The sequence below is a fragment of the Parambassis ranga genome, chromosome 16 (genome assembly GCF_900634625.1).
Source record: "Parambassis ranga chromosome 16, fParRan2.1, whole genome shotgun sequence".
In the NCBI taxonomy this organism is placed as follows: domain Eukaryota; kingdom Metazoa; phylum Chordata; class Actinopteri; family Ambassidae; genus Parambassis; species Parambassis ranga.
The window spans coordinates 14,436,924-14,450,553 of record NC_041036.1 but is presented as its reverse complement, the minus strand read 5'-3'; the positions used below and the strand labels follow the sequence as shown (position 1 = coordinate 14,450,553).

General features: G+C 42.7%; 3 protein-coding genes across 3 annotated transcripts; 1 reads left to right on the top strand and 2 right to left on the bottom strand.

The window, feature by feature from the left end:
- The first annotated feature begins 2,322 nt into the window (after nucleotides 1-2,322).
- cdc42ep5 (CDC42 effector protein (Rho GTPase binding) 5) lies at nucleotides 2,323-4,955 on the top strand. Its single transcript, XM_028426597.1, has 2 exons — nucleotides 2,323-2,497; nucleotides 3,247-4,955. The coding sequence occupies exon 2, from the start codon at nucleotides 3,249-3,251 to the stop codon at nucleotides 4,173-4,175; it is 927 nt and encodes a 308-aa protein (XP_028282398.1). The 5' UTR covers nucleotides 2,323-2,497; nucleotides 3,247-3,248; the 3' UTR covers nucleotides 4,176-4,955.
- A 251-nt stretch (nucleotides 4,956-5,206) lies between these two features.
- grwd1 (glutamate-rich WD repeat containing 1) lies at nucleotides 5,207-9,073 on the bottom strand. Its single transcript, XM_028425775.1, has 7 exons — nucleotides 8,801-9,073; nucleotides 8,603-8,720; nucleotides 7,980-8,142; nucleotides 7,682-7,892; nucleotides 6,796-6,941; nucleotides 6,183-6,374; nucleotides 5,207-5,727 (listed from the first exon to the last, which is right to left on the bottom strand). Exons 1-7 carry the CDS (start codon nucleotides 9,030-9,032, stop codon nucleotides 5,419-5,421), a joined length of 1,371 nt encoding a protein of 456 aa, XP_028281576.1. The 5' UTR covers nucleotides 9,033-9,073; the 3' UTR covers nucleotides 5,207-5,418.
- A 678-nt stretch (nucleotides 9,074-9,751) lies between these two features.
- On the bottom strand, nucleotides 9,752-12,795 carry LOC114448532 (uncharacterized). The gene is made up of 5 exons (XM_028425531.1): nucleotides 12,242-12,795; nucleotides 11,801-11,907; nucleotides 11,518-11,589; nucleotides 11,182-11,328; nucleotides 9,752-11,078 (listed from the first exon to the last, which is right to left on the bottom strand). The coding sequence occupies exons 1-5, from the start codon at nucleotides 12,252-12,254 to the stop codon at nucleotides 10,725-10,727; spliced, it is 693 nt and encodes a 230-aa protein (XP_028281332.1). The 5' UTR covers nucleotides 12,255-12,795; the 3' UTR covers nucleotides 9,752-10,724.
- Nucleotides 12,796-13,630: the final 835 nt, after the last annotated feature.

Genomic DNA, 13,630 nt, shown 5'->3' with positions numbered 1-13,630 from the left:
TATTCGAATTTCGAATAGTTAAAATATTTCAATTTAACAATTTCTAAAATGAGTTTTGCATTAAAGTGAATAGTGGAGCCCTTTCAACCCATTCAACTTTGAAAGGCTAAAACTCTGTGATAGTTTAACTGACAGACACCATTCAACCTTCAAACTGCTCACAAAATGTTCAACCATTAAACTTGTATTCAAATGTTGGCTATCTTGATTGGACTCGATAATTACACATTTTTGAATCATAGACATAAATTGTACCATGTTGTAGAGCAACTTCTTGTGATTCTCATGGTGTCCATATTTTTGTCTGAAGGCTTCGGTCAGCAGTTGTTCAGAGGGTGTTTTTACATTCGAAATGCATTAGGAGGGGAACAGAGAGAGTTGATAAAGTAATAATATAAACATTCAGGTTGCCTTGGATACAGGCATGAAAGGCTGTTACCATGGTGACAAGAACACACAACAGTGACTAGGGAGTTGGGATCGAACCACCAACCTTCCGGTTATTGGACAACCCTGCTATCCCACTGCGCCACTGTTGTTCTCTGTATGCACCAATCACTAAGACAAATTCCTAGTAATGTTCACTTACATGGCAATAAACTCGATTCTGATTCTGATTCTGATGACTTCATACTGTTCTTGTCTTCAGCTGTTTCTTTTTCATATCTTCATAATATTCAAAGATTTTCTACTTTTCAAAATAAGAGCTTTATCTTTTCAAATTCTTAACCGTGTTTCAGCAAATTAAATTCAGATTGCAGATTCAGCAGCAATTTAGAGCAATGCTTCACATCAGCATTCAAAGCAATGCTTCAGCTGCGGCAATCAAACTTGTATTTTCTTTAGGAAATGCTTTTCTAGTTTGTCTTGAAGCACACACAGCTGCAGGATGTGTGTGTGTGTGTGTGTGTGTGTGTGTGTGGCCTATTACAGAGAAGGGAGTCATTTCCTGTTGGAGAGTCTCTCCCACACTTTATTCCCCGAAATATTTCAGTCTTGTGGAAGTCTCAACCAAGTGTAAATGAAATTGTCCATACACGTATATATTCTACAATTTAAATACAAAATAATTAGTTTAGTCGGGCCTTATCTGTTGGGGGTGCTCAGCCTTCAAAAGAAGTTACAGTATTCAATGCAAGCTCCATTTCAGTTCTCACAGTCTATGACAACATGTGCCTGCTGAATGAATCGCTTGCTGCTATTGTTGACTTGTCAGCTACATCATCACACAAATATGTCAAGCATTCGTGACAGCATCTCACACAATGACTCATTAACCGGCACTATTGTATGAATACCTGGATTGTGTTTCTGCTTCTTTAGTGCTTGGAAACAGTTTGTATCACTTCTCAAAAGCATCACAACTCAGTTGCTTTATACTGTTGTTGGTCCAAATTTAGGTTTTCTTCTTCCAAATGAATTCCTGGCTAAGTGCTGTGGCAAATGATGTGGTTAACTGTGTGACTTAATTATGTAGCAGACACCCTTCTGAAATATGATGTTGTCTAGTAGGTGGTGCAATGCAGGGTTTGACTTCACTGAGTGCAACCCATGTAAGACAGCATAATTGCAGTGAAGTTCAAGTTAAACCTGTAGTTACATTTAGTGTGAATTTAAATTAGTCAGAAGTACTAAGCTGTACCGCAGCCTGCAGAATAGTCTTAATTATGCAACAACAGTCCAGTGAAGTCGTCCTTTCACGTTCACTTTAACTTTATTAGAAAATATCCACTGTAAGAGTGTTTACATTTTCATAAGTGAGAGTAAAGACAAGGTTTAGAGATAGTTTAAGTTGTGTTGAATCAGTTGCCTGCTGGTGACTTTCAGAAGTATTTCCTCCCAAAAAATTTGCTCTGAGAGAAAGAAGATGATTTGTAGCCAGTGAATCCTTTTCCTTTCACTAATGTCAATTATTCTTGGCAACTTAAATTAAAAATCACATTGTGAAATACAGTTTTTAATATGTCAAGATATTATACTCAAATTATTCTACAGTCATCATTGTCCAGCTGCTCAATTATAAAAAATCAAAATAACCTAACTTTTCATTTTCCCAGTAGGAAAACAAATCTGTTTTATTGTCTTTATTATATTTGTGTGTCATGTTGTGTTGTAAGTTTGTGATGTTGCTGCCTTGTGAGGTATTTTTTGTAAAAAAAAAAACAAAGAAAGAAAGAGTGCTTGACTTAAGCTAACTGTACAATAAAATAGGGATGAGTAAGGGTTCTGAAGTGTCTGTAAATACCGTTTAGAGCAGGCCTGACTTTCATAATATTTGACACCACCTGACTGGGTCGGCAGCACTTTGGATCCAGCTCTGTCGCGTCACTTCCTCAGCTCGGGCCCATCCCTTTGGAAAGAAAATATTCACACAGACAAACGACGGCGAGAAAAAAGGAGCGAGGGAAAACGGCAGAGGGAAGCGAAAGCGAAAAGCCAGATGAAAAAGTTGGATACTGAAGAGAGACACAAACAAAGACCATATTGACGCTTTAAAGTAAGTTTGACAAACTTTTCCAGTTTTCGGTGACGCTCACTCAGCTCAGATGATCAGTTTTACATTGATCCAAACGCGTCTCTCGTTACTTTGTCAATACTCACAGTCCGCTGCTCACTGAAGTTATGGATTATAATTATAGCCTACATACATGTATAGCCTGTATTATAAACACAGTTTACTTTAACCAGTGTAGGGGACTTGGGGCTGGGCTGGGCCCGGAGCCCCCTCCCCTGCTGAACTCTCACACACGCACGCACACGCTTTAACAAGGATTTCTGTCTCTAACACATGCGTGTATATAATGTATTAAATGTTATATTGACCTGATACATGATCAAATATATCCGGGGCGTTAATGGCGACCTCCCACTGTGATGAGGTAATTATTAATTAAAACGTGACCTTGTTGGCCACAGCAGGACCGGGATTGTCCTTTAAGTCTGAAGCCCACCTGGAGTTCTGAAATTCTAGATGTACTTTTAAAGAGAAAGTTACAGTCTTGTTTTTGTCTACACACACCCCTGAGGGGGGAGACAAGTATGTGCTAACGCTGCATAGTGTGTTTAAAGTACAAGTCTCAGCATGGCCTTCACAGCCGCACCAGTGCCAAAACGCTCATCGGTTTCCCACTATATTACACAACGTGTGGTGTGTTTGGACGATGATCCAGGGCATCCACCTGTTTTCTGCTTACCTCATCTCAGGTGTTTGTTTTATTCATCCTCCCTGTTCTGCTGTCTTCACAGTCATGCCTCTTCACAAATCATCCCGGGCCCCTCGCCTGGACCCTACCATGATCTCAGCCCCGCTGGGTGACTTCCGCCACACCATGCACATTGGGAGGGGAGGTGACGCCTTTGGTGACACCTCCTTCCTGTCCACTCTAGGTCCGAGCCAGGCCAGTAGTGGCCCAGGGTCTCCTAGTTCTCTTAGTTCTCCTAGTTCTTTGTCAGTTGTGAGCACTGAGGTGGCAGTCAACCACAGTGATCTCTATACAGACACTCCAGGAAGCCCACAGAACAATGAGCTGCAGCACTCAGAGTCAGTGTCTTCATTCGACCTGGACCTGGACCTGGGCCCATCCATGCTGGGGGATGTATTAGGGGTGATGGATGGTTTGGGGCTTGACTCCAATGAGGAGGATGTTTTCAGTTTCAAAAGTGGCCCATCCTTAGTGGAGACAAAACAGGGGAGAGGGCCCACAGAGATTTCTGTGAACATGCAGAATGAGCTGAATGGGAAGAATTTTCTTGGGCTGGATGGAAACCAGGTGGGAGACAACAGGATACCAGATGGGAATGGAATCAAGCCGAAGGGTTTACGACCCAAAGTAAGATTCAGCGACAAGCGAGAGGAGATCATTCGCCAGGCATCTGAAGAGGAAGAGGGTCAAGGGTTCGACTTCCAGAATCAGGAAGCGTGTCACAGTCCAGTAAGGGGTGAGAGTCAGAGTGGAGGCGAAAGTGACTTCACCAATCACAAAGCAGACCTGCCATCTAGTCCTGTGTTGTCAAATAGCTCAGAGTATGAAGGAGGTGCCCCATTGGACAGGAGGAGGGCCGACAGCTGCCACTCAGAGACTGATTCAGAGGAGGAGGAGGAGGAGGAGGAAGAGGAGGATGCAGGACGAGGCTACACATTTGAAGATGAGTTTGATGATGAGATTGGTCTATAGGGGAAGAACACATCCTTGCTGTCCAGTAAATACTGTGTTTTCATTGTCATGAATGGGAGGCTTCATCAGAACGCGAACTGGGAGACGATGTTACTCAACTGGAACTGCTCCATGTGCAGGGGTAACAGATTTGTCAAAGACTCAACGACCACCGCTAGGTTATTACAGTACAAACTTTGTAGCACTTTGATTCATTTATTCTCCTGGAAGGTCAGTGGGAAGTTTGATTCAGGCTCAAGGAATGATGTTTGCATTGTTTATTTCTGCTGCATCTTAGCTGTACAGTGGGCTCTGTGTTTATTGAACCTTATGTTATCGTGCCTTAAAGGGAGCTGTATGCTTACATTAATGTATCCTTAGCTATTATCAGTGTCTTATTTCTTGTATTGCGTGTGTACAGTCTTCATGTTGATTTTTAAAGCTTTACCAAAAAGGTCCTCAGAGATTATATCCATTATTTACTGTGAACTTTGTCACATTCCAAAAAAAAAAAAAGACCAAATCACAACTGTTTCTAAGAAAGCAGCAGTGCAAAGCTATTCTTTGGACCATGAGGCTGAGAAGTGATGACAATCCTGTGATTTAAAGGTCGGCTGTAAGTCAGGCCCAGCAGTGTATTTTTGTACATGCTTTCTGCCTGTAATGCTTTTATTTCATAATGCTGTAAAAGGGGGAGGCCGTGATCGTCACCTGTGGGGAAAATGCTGGTTTAAATACGTTTCCTATCCTGTGGTTTAATAAAGATTACAGTTAAAACAATAAAGTAATGATTAGGAAGAGTAAATGACCACTCTTATTGGCTTCGATCTTTTCTAGCTCATACATTTGCCATCTGCTCTTTTACCTAAAACCTATTGCAACACAAACCTGTATTTGTGGCATGTTCATTTTCAAATGAAATGTGCTGCACTTTACAGCATTACCCATCACAGACCAGTTAGCTTTAAGTATCCTGCATCCTAAAATATATAGGGATATATATGTGGTAGTTGTGTTTTCAAGACAAATGGAGACTCATTACACTGAAAAGCTACATATTTTAAAATATTTTATTTTAAGCATGCAACAGGACTGCCTAAAATAATTCTGCAAATTAATTAATATGAATATATGGTGCCTTTGTTGGCAAAAACAAAAATACATAGCTAAGTTATGTACATTATTACAAGCTCCTTTCAAATGCACATTAATGTGCAGTACTCCTGTAAATCCAATCTCTCCAAAACCCACACATACACACACACTACACAGATATTGTCCTGAACACGTTGAACCCTGACAGGGCCGTGGAGATCATCACTCCAGGTACCTGTGGGTGCCAGTGGATCTCCTTGATCTCTGACTGACCCTGGTGCAGGAACAGCAGTTGAGGGGGCAGGTCCTTCACCCCCTCCACCCGTGCGCCCACATCGCACGACTCAACAGACAGATCCCACTGACTGATGACATCATCAGCGCCCGAGGCAGCAAACACACTGGAGTCTACAGGGTTCCACTCCACGGATGTGACAGGGCCACTGTGCTGCTTGAAGTTAGCCACGGGCTTTCCAGTCTGTGGGTACAGGTGAACAGGCAGGTGTCAGAGAGCAGTGAAGCTGCAATCAGGTATTTCTCAGCACTTCAGTGTGTTTTATAAGAACAATAAACTGTAGAATTTCTGGTGATGCAACAGAAGTGCAACAAATTCTCTCACAGAAATTTGGAACCAGTTGTCCCTTCTTTAAATCTTAAACTATTTCCTTTAAAGGTGAATTGTTGTTGCGCTGTTGTGCAGCAGACAAGGGATGTTATGAGTTAGGTGGGGCTGGTAAACCTGAAACTGTAAAACTGTCTGATGATGTAATAAAACAAACAAAGCAGTTGTGCAATTGTGGTGTATGTTAATGTAACACTCACATTGATGATGACACTACCATGTCAACTTTCATTGTTTGTCAATGGTATTATCAAGCATGTGATTACTGATATTTGATGAAATGACTGAGATGACGTTCTGTTGCCTCTTACATTAAACTGACGCAGGTCCCACACTTTCAGCAGCCCATCGTCCCCGCCTGACAGCAGGAATGGTTCGCTCCTATTCCAGCTGATCACGTTGATGTCTGACGAGTGTGCTTCATTCGCAGAGAGCATTGAATTGGGTGGGGCACGGATATCCCAGATACGAATAGACTGATCCACTGAACACGATGCAAAAACCTGTGGCAAGAAAGCAATGGACAATGATTCAGATTTTTCTATAAGAACATCTTGTGTATTTCTATAATGTGTTTCTATATTATTCACTAGGTGAGAGTCCATGCACCCTTTCTGTATCCTCACTCAACAAGAAATTCTGCTCAGTGCTAAATAAGTTTCAACAGCCTGCCGGAGCTAAAAGGCTTCACTCGCTGCAGAATGCACACCCACATACCACAAACTAGTCTAGTAGCTATCTGCAGCACTGAGACAACATATATTACATATTTTGGCTGGTGATTTGCAATTATAACCATGTTAGAGACCAACAAGGACAGATGACATGCATGTCCAATAGTCAGCATGCCTGTGTTTCCGAGTGTGAGGTAACATGGACAAAGCTTTCACTCAGCACTGTGTCATCAGTCTTCTACAAACTCACTGTAGCTTCAGTGGGTGACCACTGCAGATCCTCCACAGATTTGCTGTGGGAGCTGAAAGGCCGCTGGTCAATCTGCCATGAGGTCCCTCCCTCCCGCGGCTCCCACACATGGATGTTCTTTTTGCAGTCACCACTGACAAGACGGCCTGTTAATGAAACACAGATGCAGCAATCAACATATTATCATAGAGACAGGCACATCTATGTAATGGGACTTGAAAAATCCAGACAGATTGATTTAGTTATATGTCTTTGAACTTAGATAAACACCTTTTTGTGCTTCGTTTCCAATCTTTTCTGTTAGAAGTCTCTTATCGTGTTTGTGCTGGACCCTGGGCATGCCCTGCTGTCACAGGATTTTTCAGACATTACCCAAAACAGCTGTATGTGAGAATGCAACTGTCTGAATATTTTGCACTAGACAGTGACCAGACTATATTCCAGTTCCCTGGTACCAAATCTGTGTAATGTCTGACAGATTTGTCAGTGAGCGAGTAGATGTGTGATGCCCATATACGGAGTTCGACTGCTTTTGCTCTGTTCTGCTTGACTGTATATTGACTTTCCACTCTTTCCAGTAGGAGAGAGCACATCTGGCACCCATAGCCTCCTGCTGTGTGCTACATTTGTACAAGGCCAACGCTGGACAATGTGTGAAAACGTCTTTTATGTCACTGCCAACCTCTTTTACAGTTTAAAACAACGCTCTGCTTTGGCAGCTTCGTTTTTGATCCTGTTCTATCAATGATGATGAGGGAGAGAGGATTACAGAGAGGAAATAACTCCTCACATTAGGAACAGATGATTACTAACATGAGAGCAGTTAGGTGACAAAGTCAGTACACAACTATAGGGTGCGGGTTTTAGATGTATAAGAATCACTTACCAGGTACCTTAGGTGACCAGTCAATAGCAAAGCCCTCAGACATGTGTCCTGTGAAACTGAACAACGCTGTGGCTTCTTTCTGCTCTTTGCCAAAAGCAGCCATAGCAGCAGCACTGTGGACGGCCTGCAGCTGTGGCTGGAGGTCAAATATTTCCACCTGTCCCTTCTCTGACCACACAGCAGCCAAAGACTGCTCCCCAAACTGGGTCACCTACAAACATGAAGCATAATTAGGTAACATATTGAAGAAAAGGTGTGGGACACAAGAATCCCTTGTTTACTAAGAGTATCAACATACCCGCACTCTGTTGATGCCTCCATAGTGGGGCATCATGGCTAGTTCCATTTGTGGTTTCTTGTCTTCATCTTCATCATCCTCATCACTTTCTTCATCGCTGCTTTCTTCCCCTTCTTTTTCCTTCTCTGTTCCATGAAGGTTGTACATACGCATGACCAGGAGTCTGCAGGTAAGGGATGTGACATCCACAATCAAGCACTGTGTGTCTTTAATGAAACACTTCAGCTTCTCAGTGGTTAACTGTATTTAACATTAAGACAAAGTGCAACCTTCCTGCTGCACTGTGAGCTATGCCTTACTGATTCAAGCACCTTAAAGTGATGACATACTTAAGTATGAGTAAATCTACATGTCCTTCACACAGAATCAATAACATGTAGTAAAAAAAGCAGTCTGCACTACACAGTTTTGTAAATAGAATACATGTATTGGACTTCAGAGTTCACTTGTCTCATTAAAGAGTGCTGCTGGTCGTTGCCATGGAAACGTGGCTGCAGGTTAAGAGCCTTGGAGGTGAATAGCTTCTCAGGATTTGACTGAATTTTGAGAACTTTATTAGTAGTTTTTTTTAGACCAAACAAATAAGATTTGATGTGATTTAAACTGGTGTGATGTTTGTGTACCTGTTCCTCAGGGCTGTGTCCGCCTGTGTCCCCGCACACAGCAGCATGGACAGAGGGAACTGCTCCCTGCCGTCTCCGTCTCCATCTTTCAGGATGTCGAAGCTCAAACACGGAGCACCTGAACAGAAACCACGATAATAAATTACACTGGTGTCAGCGCGGCTAACGTGGTGTCTGAAAGGTCTGGCTTCAACATGCCTGTTTGGCACTCGTGGTACATGCGGTACGCGGAGCGATCCATCTCCAGCTCCTCTCCCGGCTGAAGCGGCTCGATCCCGGGCACGTACACTTTCTGCTCCTTCTCTCCGTCAGCTCCTGCTTCCTCCATGTCGTCTCCTTCGTCGTCATCGCTGCCTACCTCGTCCATCTCCTCCATCATCTCGCCTTCTTCTTCTTCTTTGGCAAACGTGTGTTCTTCGGGCGCAGACATCTTGGCTAAAGCACTTCCGGTATGTGGAGCGGCCACGTGGTTTAAAAACACCCTGAACCGCCTCTCCCTCCCTCTCTCTCTCTCTCCCTCTCTCTTTCTCCCTCTCTCCCCCTCTCTCCCAGCATTTACGGGAATTCAGCTGGCCCCTCCGGCGCTTGGCTCCCTGCTGCCAGGAAAGCTCAGACTTACAAATATCTGCCTCGTAAACGACAATGTCTAAACATTAACGTCAGTGTCATGAGACTCAGCGATCAGTGTCTCCTGGAAAATAATGTATTAAAGACATGTAAATGACCTGGTTCACATCGACATGCATTGACCCAGGACAGGATCTCCCCTTGCACAGCCTGGTACTGACTGTGGGGTCAGGAGTGTTTGTGCTACTGCTGGGAAACAAAGATTTGGTTTTCAGCACATTAAGTCCAGCTGAAAACCGACTTTGGACTCTATGTACAATATAGTTAGAGTTTTGGGGAAATAAGGTCCTGTGAGAAAAAGCAGACAAGTCATTTTTCCCCTGAATTCTTCAAAACTTTCTCTGGTGTATTGCAATCCTTGATAAAAAAAAACATGACAGATTCTGTGGAAGCCTTTGGAGTGCATGACTCAAGACCACTGCACTGCAAGCACTGCAACATACACATTTTAAAGATTGTGAAACTACAAGGAGTGCCCTATGAGGACAATGGTGTGTGGGTGTGTACAAGCAGAGGCAGGTGCGGGCTCCAAACTGTGCAGTTTTATTTTCTTCACATAGGTTCTGACAAATGTCATCAGAACATCTGTGGAACTCAGCCCATACACATCACATTCCTTTCTCATCTGCAAACTTTCAATCTGTTTTTTTTTTTTATTTGAGTTTCAAAGAAAAACAGCTCTTTAAAAAGAGACAGTCGCGGCTGAGCTGATATGAATGGAACATACCGGAATGCAAAGATATTATCGCTGCATAAAACATTATGTAGCCTAAACATCAAAATGTTGTTAACAAACAGCTGCGTAGAAGAGTTTTGATATTTTTGCTGTCATTGCATTACCACAATACACAAATACATTTATGCGAGTATTGTTAGTAAAATGCAGAAATATTGACCTTGTGATTGCTTTTATATTATATTATTATTATTATGTTGTTGATTTTGTTGCAGGTGTAAATGTGGCATCTTACATGCATTCTATGTTAAATAACCAGATAAATGTTGTAGAGAGTAAAAGTAGTACTACATGGAAATACTTCAATATGCACAGATATCCCCAGATTTTACTGGAGTAAATGTGCTTATCACAATAAATATAGCTTACAGACTTCGGGATATATTCTGAACCAGAATGCATATATCTAAATGTCTTTAATTTACATTTATGTACAAAAGTAAACACTCATAAACTGTATTATATTACACTTAAACAACATTCATTGTAAACAGCAAAGAAATCCACAGAGACAGTGGCTTTTGTGCACTGGCTAGCATGGAGAGCGGGGCTAGCTGGAGCTTGTGGCTTGCTCTATAGAGATAATGGCTATGAGATTATACCTGTGACATACAGAGCACTGTGGACTTTGGACATTAAATGCAACCTGTGCATATTACTTCATATTAACAAAGCTTACTGCATTAATAACATAAACAATCATTCAGTGCCAGGAAATGTCTTGCATTTTGTGTGCATCAAAACATAAAGATCCTCCTTTTACAGCAGCAGCCACCAGCAGAGTCTGAGCAGCAAGGAGCTCCAGACAAAAGCAGAGTATGTTAAGGGCATAGGCCCTCCGCCGGACAACGGCTGTGTACTGTCCATCATCTTGTCAGGCTGTCCTTCTTCTACATCGCTGATAGCTCGAGTGGTCAAAAGTCTGGCCCTGGATGGACCGTAGTCCTTCCTCTCAGCAGAGGGTGGCAGGGTGGGCAGCGTGCATGTTTCAATAGAAGATAAGCATCCAACTTCGAGCCAACGAGTAAAAAGTTCTGATGTTAGCTTTAGGAGTTCTTCAGGAGAGGAGGATGTCGTGGAGAGCTGGTCTAAGGGCGTCTCCTCCTGGAACCTCTGTGTCCAAGAACAAAGATTTAATATTAGAGAGAAAGAATCTCTATAAGAACAACAACAACAACAACAACAAAAAAAACACATGTTTGAATGGCACCAGTACCTCTGTGTTTTTGTTCTTTCTGATGATTTTATCCAGTGTCTGTTTCAGATCTATGATCAGGGAGTGATTTAAGTGCTCCTCCCAGAGGTTTCTGAGGAGCACATGCCAGGAGTCCAGGAGGACCACGGCAGCAGGGAACACACAGCACTGCAGGGACAGGAAGGACACCACAACAACCACACAATCAGCTCCAGCTTGAAAAACATATACAACATTTCCACAAATTCCTCAAGAATAAGTCCAGACTATTTTCCCCCTTGATGAAAGACAAGCTGCTAGTTATCCTAAAAATGAAACACACCTCAGTTCTGCTTTTTAAACTGATAAGGGACTCACCGGGTCAGTGTCACAGAGCATGCTTTTCGTGTATCTGTGCACTACATAGTAGTCCTTAGGAAACACCGTTCGCTGAAGGAGAGAGAGAAAAAAGAGAGACAGTAGATCACCAATAAATCATCACTTGTAATAAAGTAATTATTGATGGGTTCAACAAGAGTCAGAAAATTATAAACAGCACTAACAACCACCACATGTTTAACAGCCTTAAGCTTTCTGTAAAGGTAAAGAAACCTGTTCATTTTCCACTTTAGAAACATCACCAGTTTAAAGATTAACTTACAAATCCAGTTGGATTGGAGTCAATGGTCGCCTTAATGTTTTTCACACCTTCCCACTCAATGCCACATCCACCACATAGGACAGTCAGAAGTGATAGCAACAGTACGACTGCATGAGACATGAGTAAGACAGAGAGGAGCAGAACACTGTCAAATAATTGCTGGAAACTTTCTGTGGTTTTTTAGCTATTTCAAACTGAAAACTTAAACCACTAAAAGGACATTGCATCATTTCCTGTGTCAATTAGCCATTTCGACAAGAAAGAAACAACCTGAGCATGGCTGTTGTTGCAACAGCACCTATAATTGAATACAGGAAATGCTGAAGTGACATAAGAAATCAGCTTTACCTCAGCACACAAGAAACTCTTTAAAAAGAGTTCTGCAGCTTTTTAAAGAGTTTCCAACAAAATGTTGTGGATAAGATTAAAGTTCTTCCTCACCTGGCAGTGACATCCTTTTTATCTTTCTAAGAATGGACACTTCTCCATTTCTCTTGTTGACAGCAATCACTCTGCAGACGGGTTTCTGTGTCAGTCTGTGAAAGGCAAAGTTTCCTCTGTGGTTTCTTGACAGGAGTATACTGCTGTCTCTTCTTCTTCTTCACTGCTTGATATTCAGTCTTGTTGTTGACATCCCCTCATTTTCGAGTCCTCTGGTACTTTCCAAAAAATGAAAGGCTCATCTGTCATCTCACGCCATCCGGCTCCCTCACTTTGGGTTTTCCCACTTTAAGCCTGAGTGGCTGCAGCCCTTTTCCCTTTCAAAAGCTTTTGTTTGTTTTTTTCTTTCTTACTATATCGTTCCCTTTCCCTTTCTTCCCTTCACTGCTGACCTAGAATTTTTCCTCAACAGCCTAATTTGAACCACTCCTCACTGCCTTGGTTAATGGATAAAGCGGCCGAGACACTGGCCTCCTCCTCCTCCTCCTCTCTGGTCACTGGTATCCTCACTCAGACACAGGCTGCGCGCAAAGTGAAAGTGCTAGATTGCCTGTCTGCTCCCTTTAAGCGTCCGCCCCTCCCACTGCTGCACGTTTTACCTCACTATTGACTGACCAGGCCCCCTCCCCCCTGCTCCCCACATTCCCTGACACCCACCCTCTCTTACCCTCTCACCCCTCACCCCCCACCCACCCCACCCCCCAGCCGAAACCGGGCCGAGGAGGCTTAGTCATGCAGTTGGAGCGTATGTTTTTCATTTGGACTCTCCCCCACACCTCTGTGCCTGTGGATTCTCTGGTCTTTATCCCTCCAGAGTCACTATCATCCTGTTTAATCATCACATGACTGGCTTTAAAAAAATATATAACTCAAGAATCACATTCCTTCAAAATAATCCAAGAGAATTGCAACACCACATTGCCAGAAGTTGCAAGTCATTCCATGTGTGACATCTTTCTTTAGTCATTCTTCTTAAAAAAGATTTCACAGTGCATGGTGTGATTGTGACTCCTAGCATTGTGCGCAGCTGTCATCCTGCAGATGTCTGTAATGTGTTGTTGTCTGCCCTCAGGTTATGTGAAGCATCATTCTGGATTTTAGTTAGATGTCAATTATTAATGAAAAGAAGGACGTGTGGCATCAAAAACAAATATTTCCACACGGTACTATCTGCTGAGGGGGAAAGGAAACCAGAGAGCAGCCTCAGTGCTCCCAAAGGCATCATCAACTCCCAACTGCCTCACCTATACGATGTTTTAATGACATGTATAAACATCCAGTCAATGTGCCGCCTTCCTGTTTCTTACATCGCTTGCACACTGAGGTAAAGTGAGGAACTAATATGTGAGGCTGCTCTAAATTATGTGCAGATCTTCTAAGTGTAACTTC

What these genes read in the sequence shown, in the direction of transcription:
- grwd1 (XM_028425775.1), bottom strand. Translation starts at nt 9,032, where the DNA reads ATGTCTGCGCCCGAAGAACACACGTTTGCCAAAGAAGAAGAAGAAGGC. An exon ending in GTACCACGAGTGCCAAACAG is followed by an intron (nt 8,721 to 8,800) that starts GCATGTTGAAGC and finishes GTTTCTGTTCAG; the next exon opens with GTGCTCCGTGTTTGAGCTTC. An exon ending in GGTCACCCACTGAAGCTACA is followed by an intron (nt 6,375 to 6,795) that starts GTGAGTTTGTAG and finishes TTCTTGCCACAG; the next exon opens with GTTTTTGCATCGTGTTCAGT.
- cdc42ep5 (XM_028426597.1), top strand. Translation starts at nt 3,249, where the DNA reads ATGCCTCTTCACAAATCATCCCGGGCCCCTCGCCTGGACCCTACCATG.
- LOC114448532 (XM_028425531.1), bottom strand. An exon ending in TGCTCTGTGACACTGACCCG is followed by an intron (nt 11,329 to 11,517) that starts GTGAGTCCCTTA and finishes CTGTCCCTGCAG; the next exon opens with TGCTGTGTGTTCCCTGCTGC. An exon ending in GAAAGAACAAAAACACAGAG is followed by an intron (nt 11,079 to 11,181) that starts GTACTGGTGCCA and finishes TCTTGGACACAG; the next exon opens with AGGTTCCAGGAGGAGACGCC.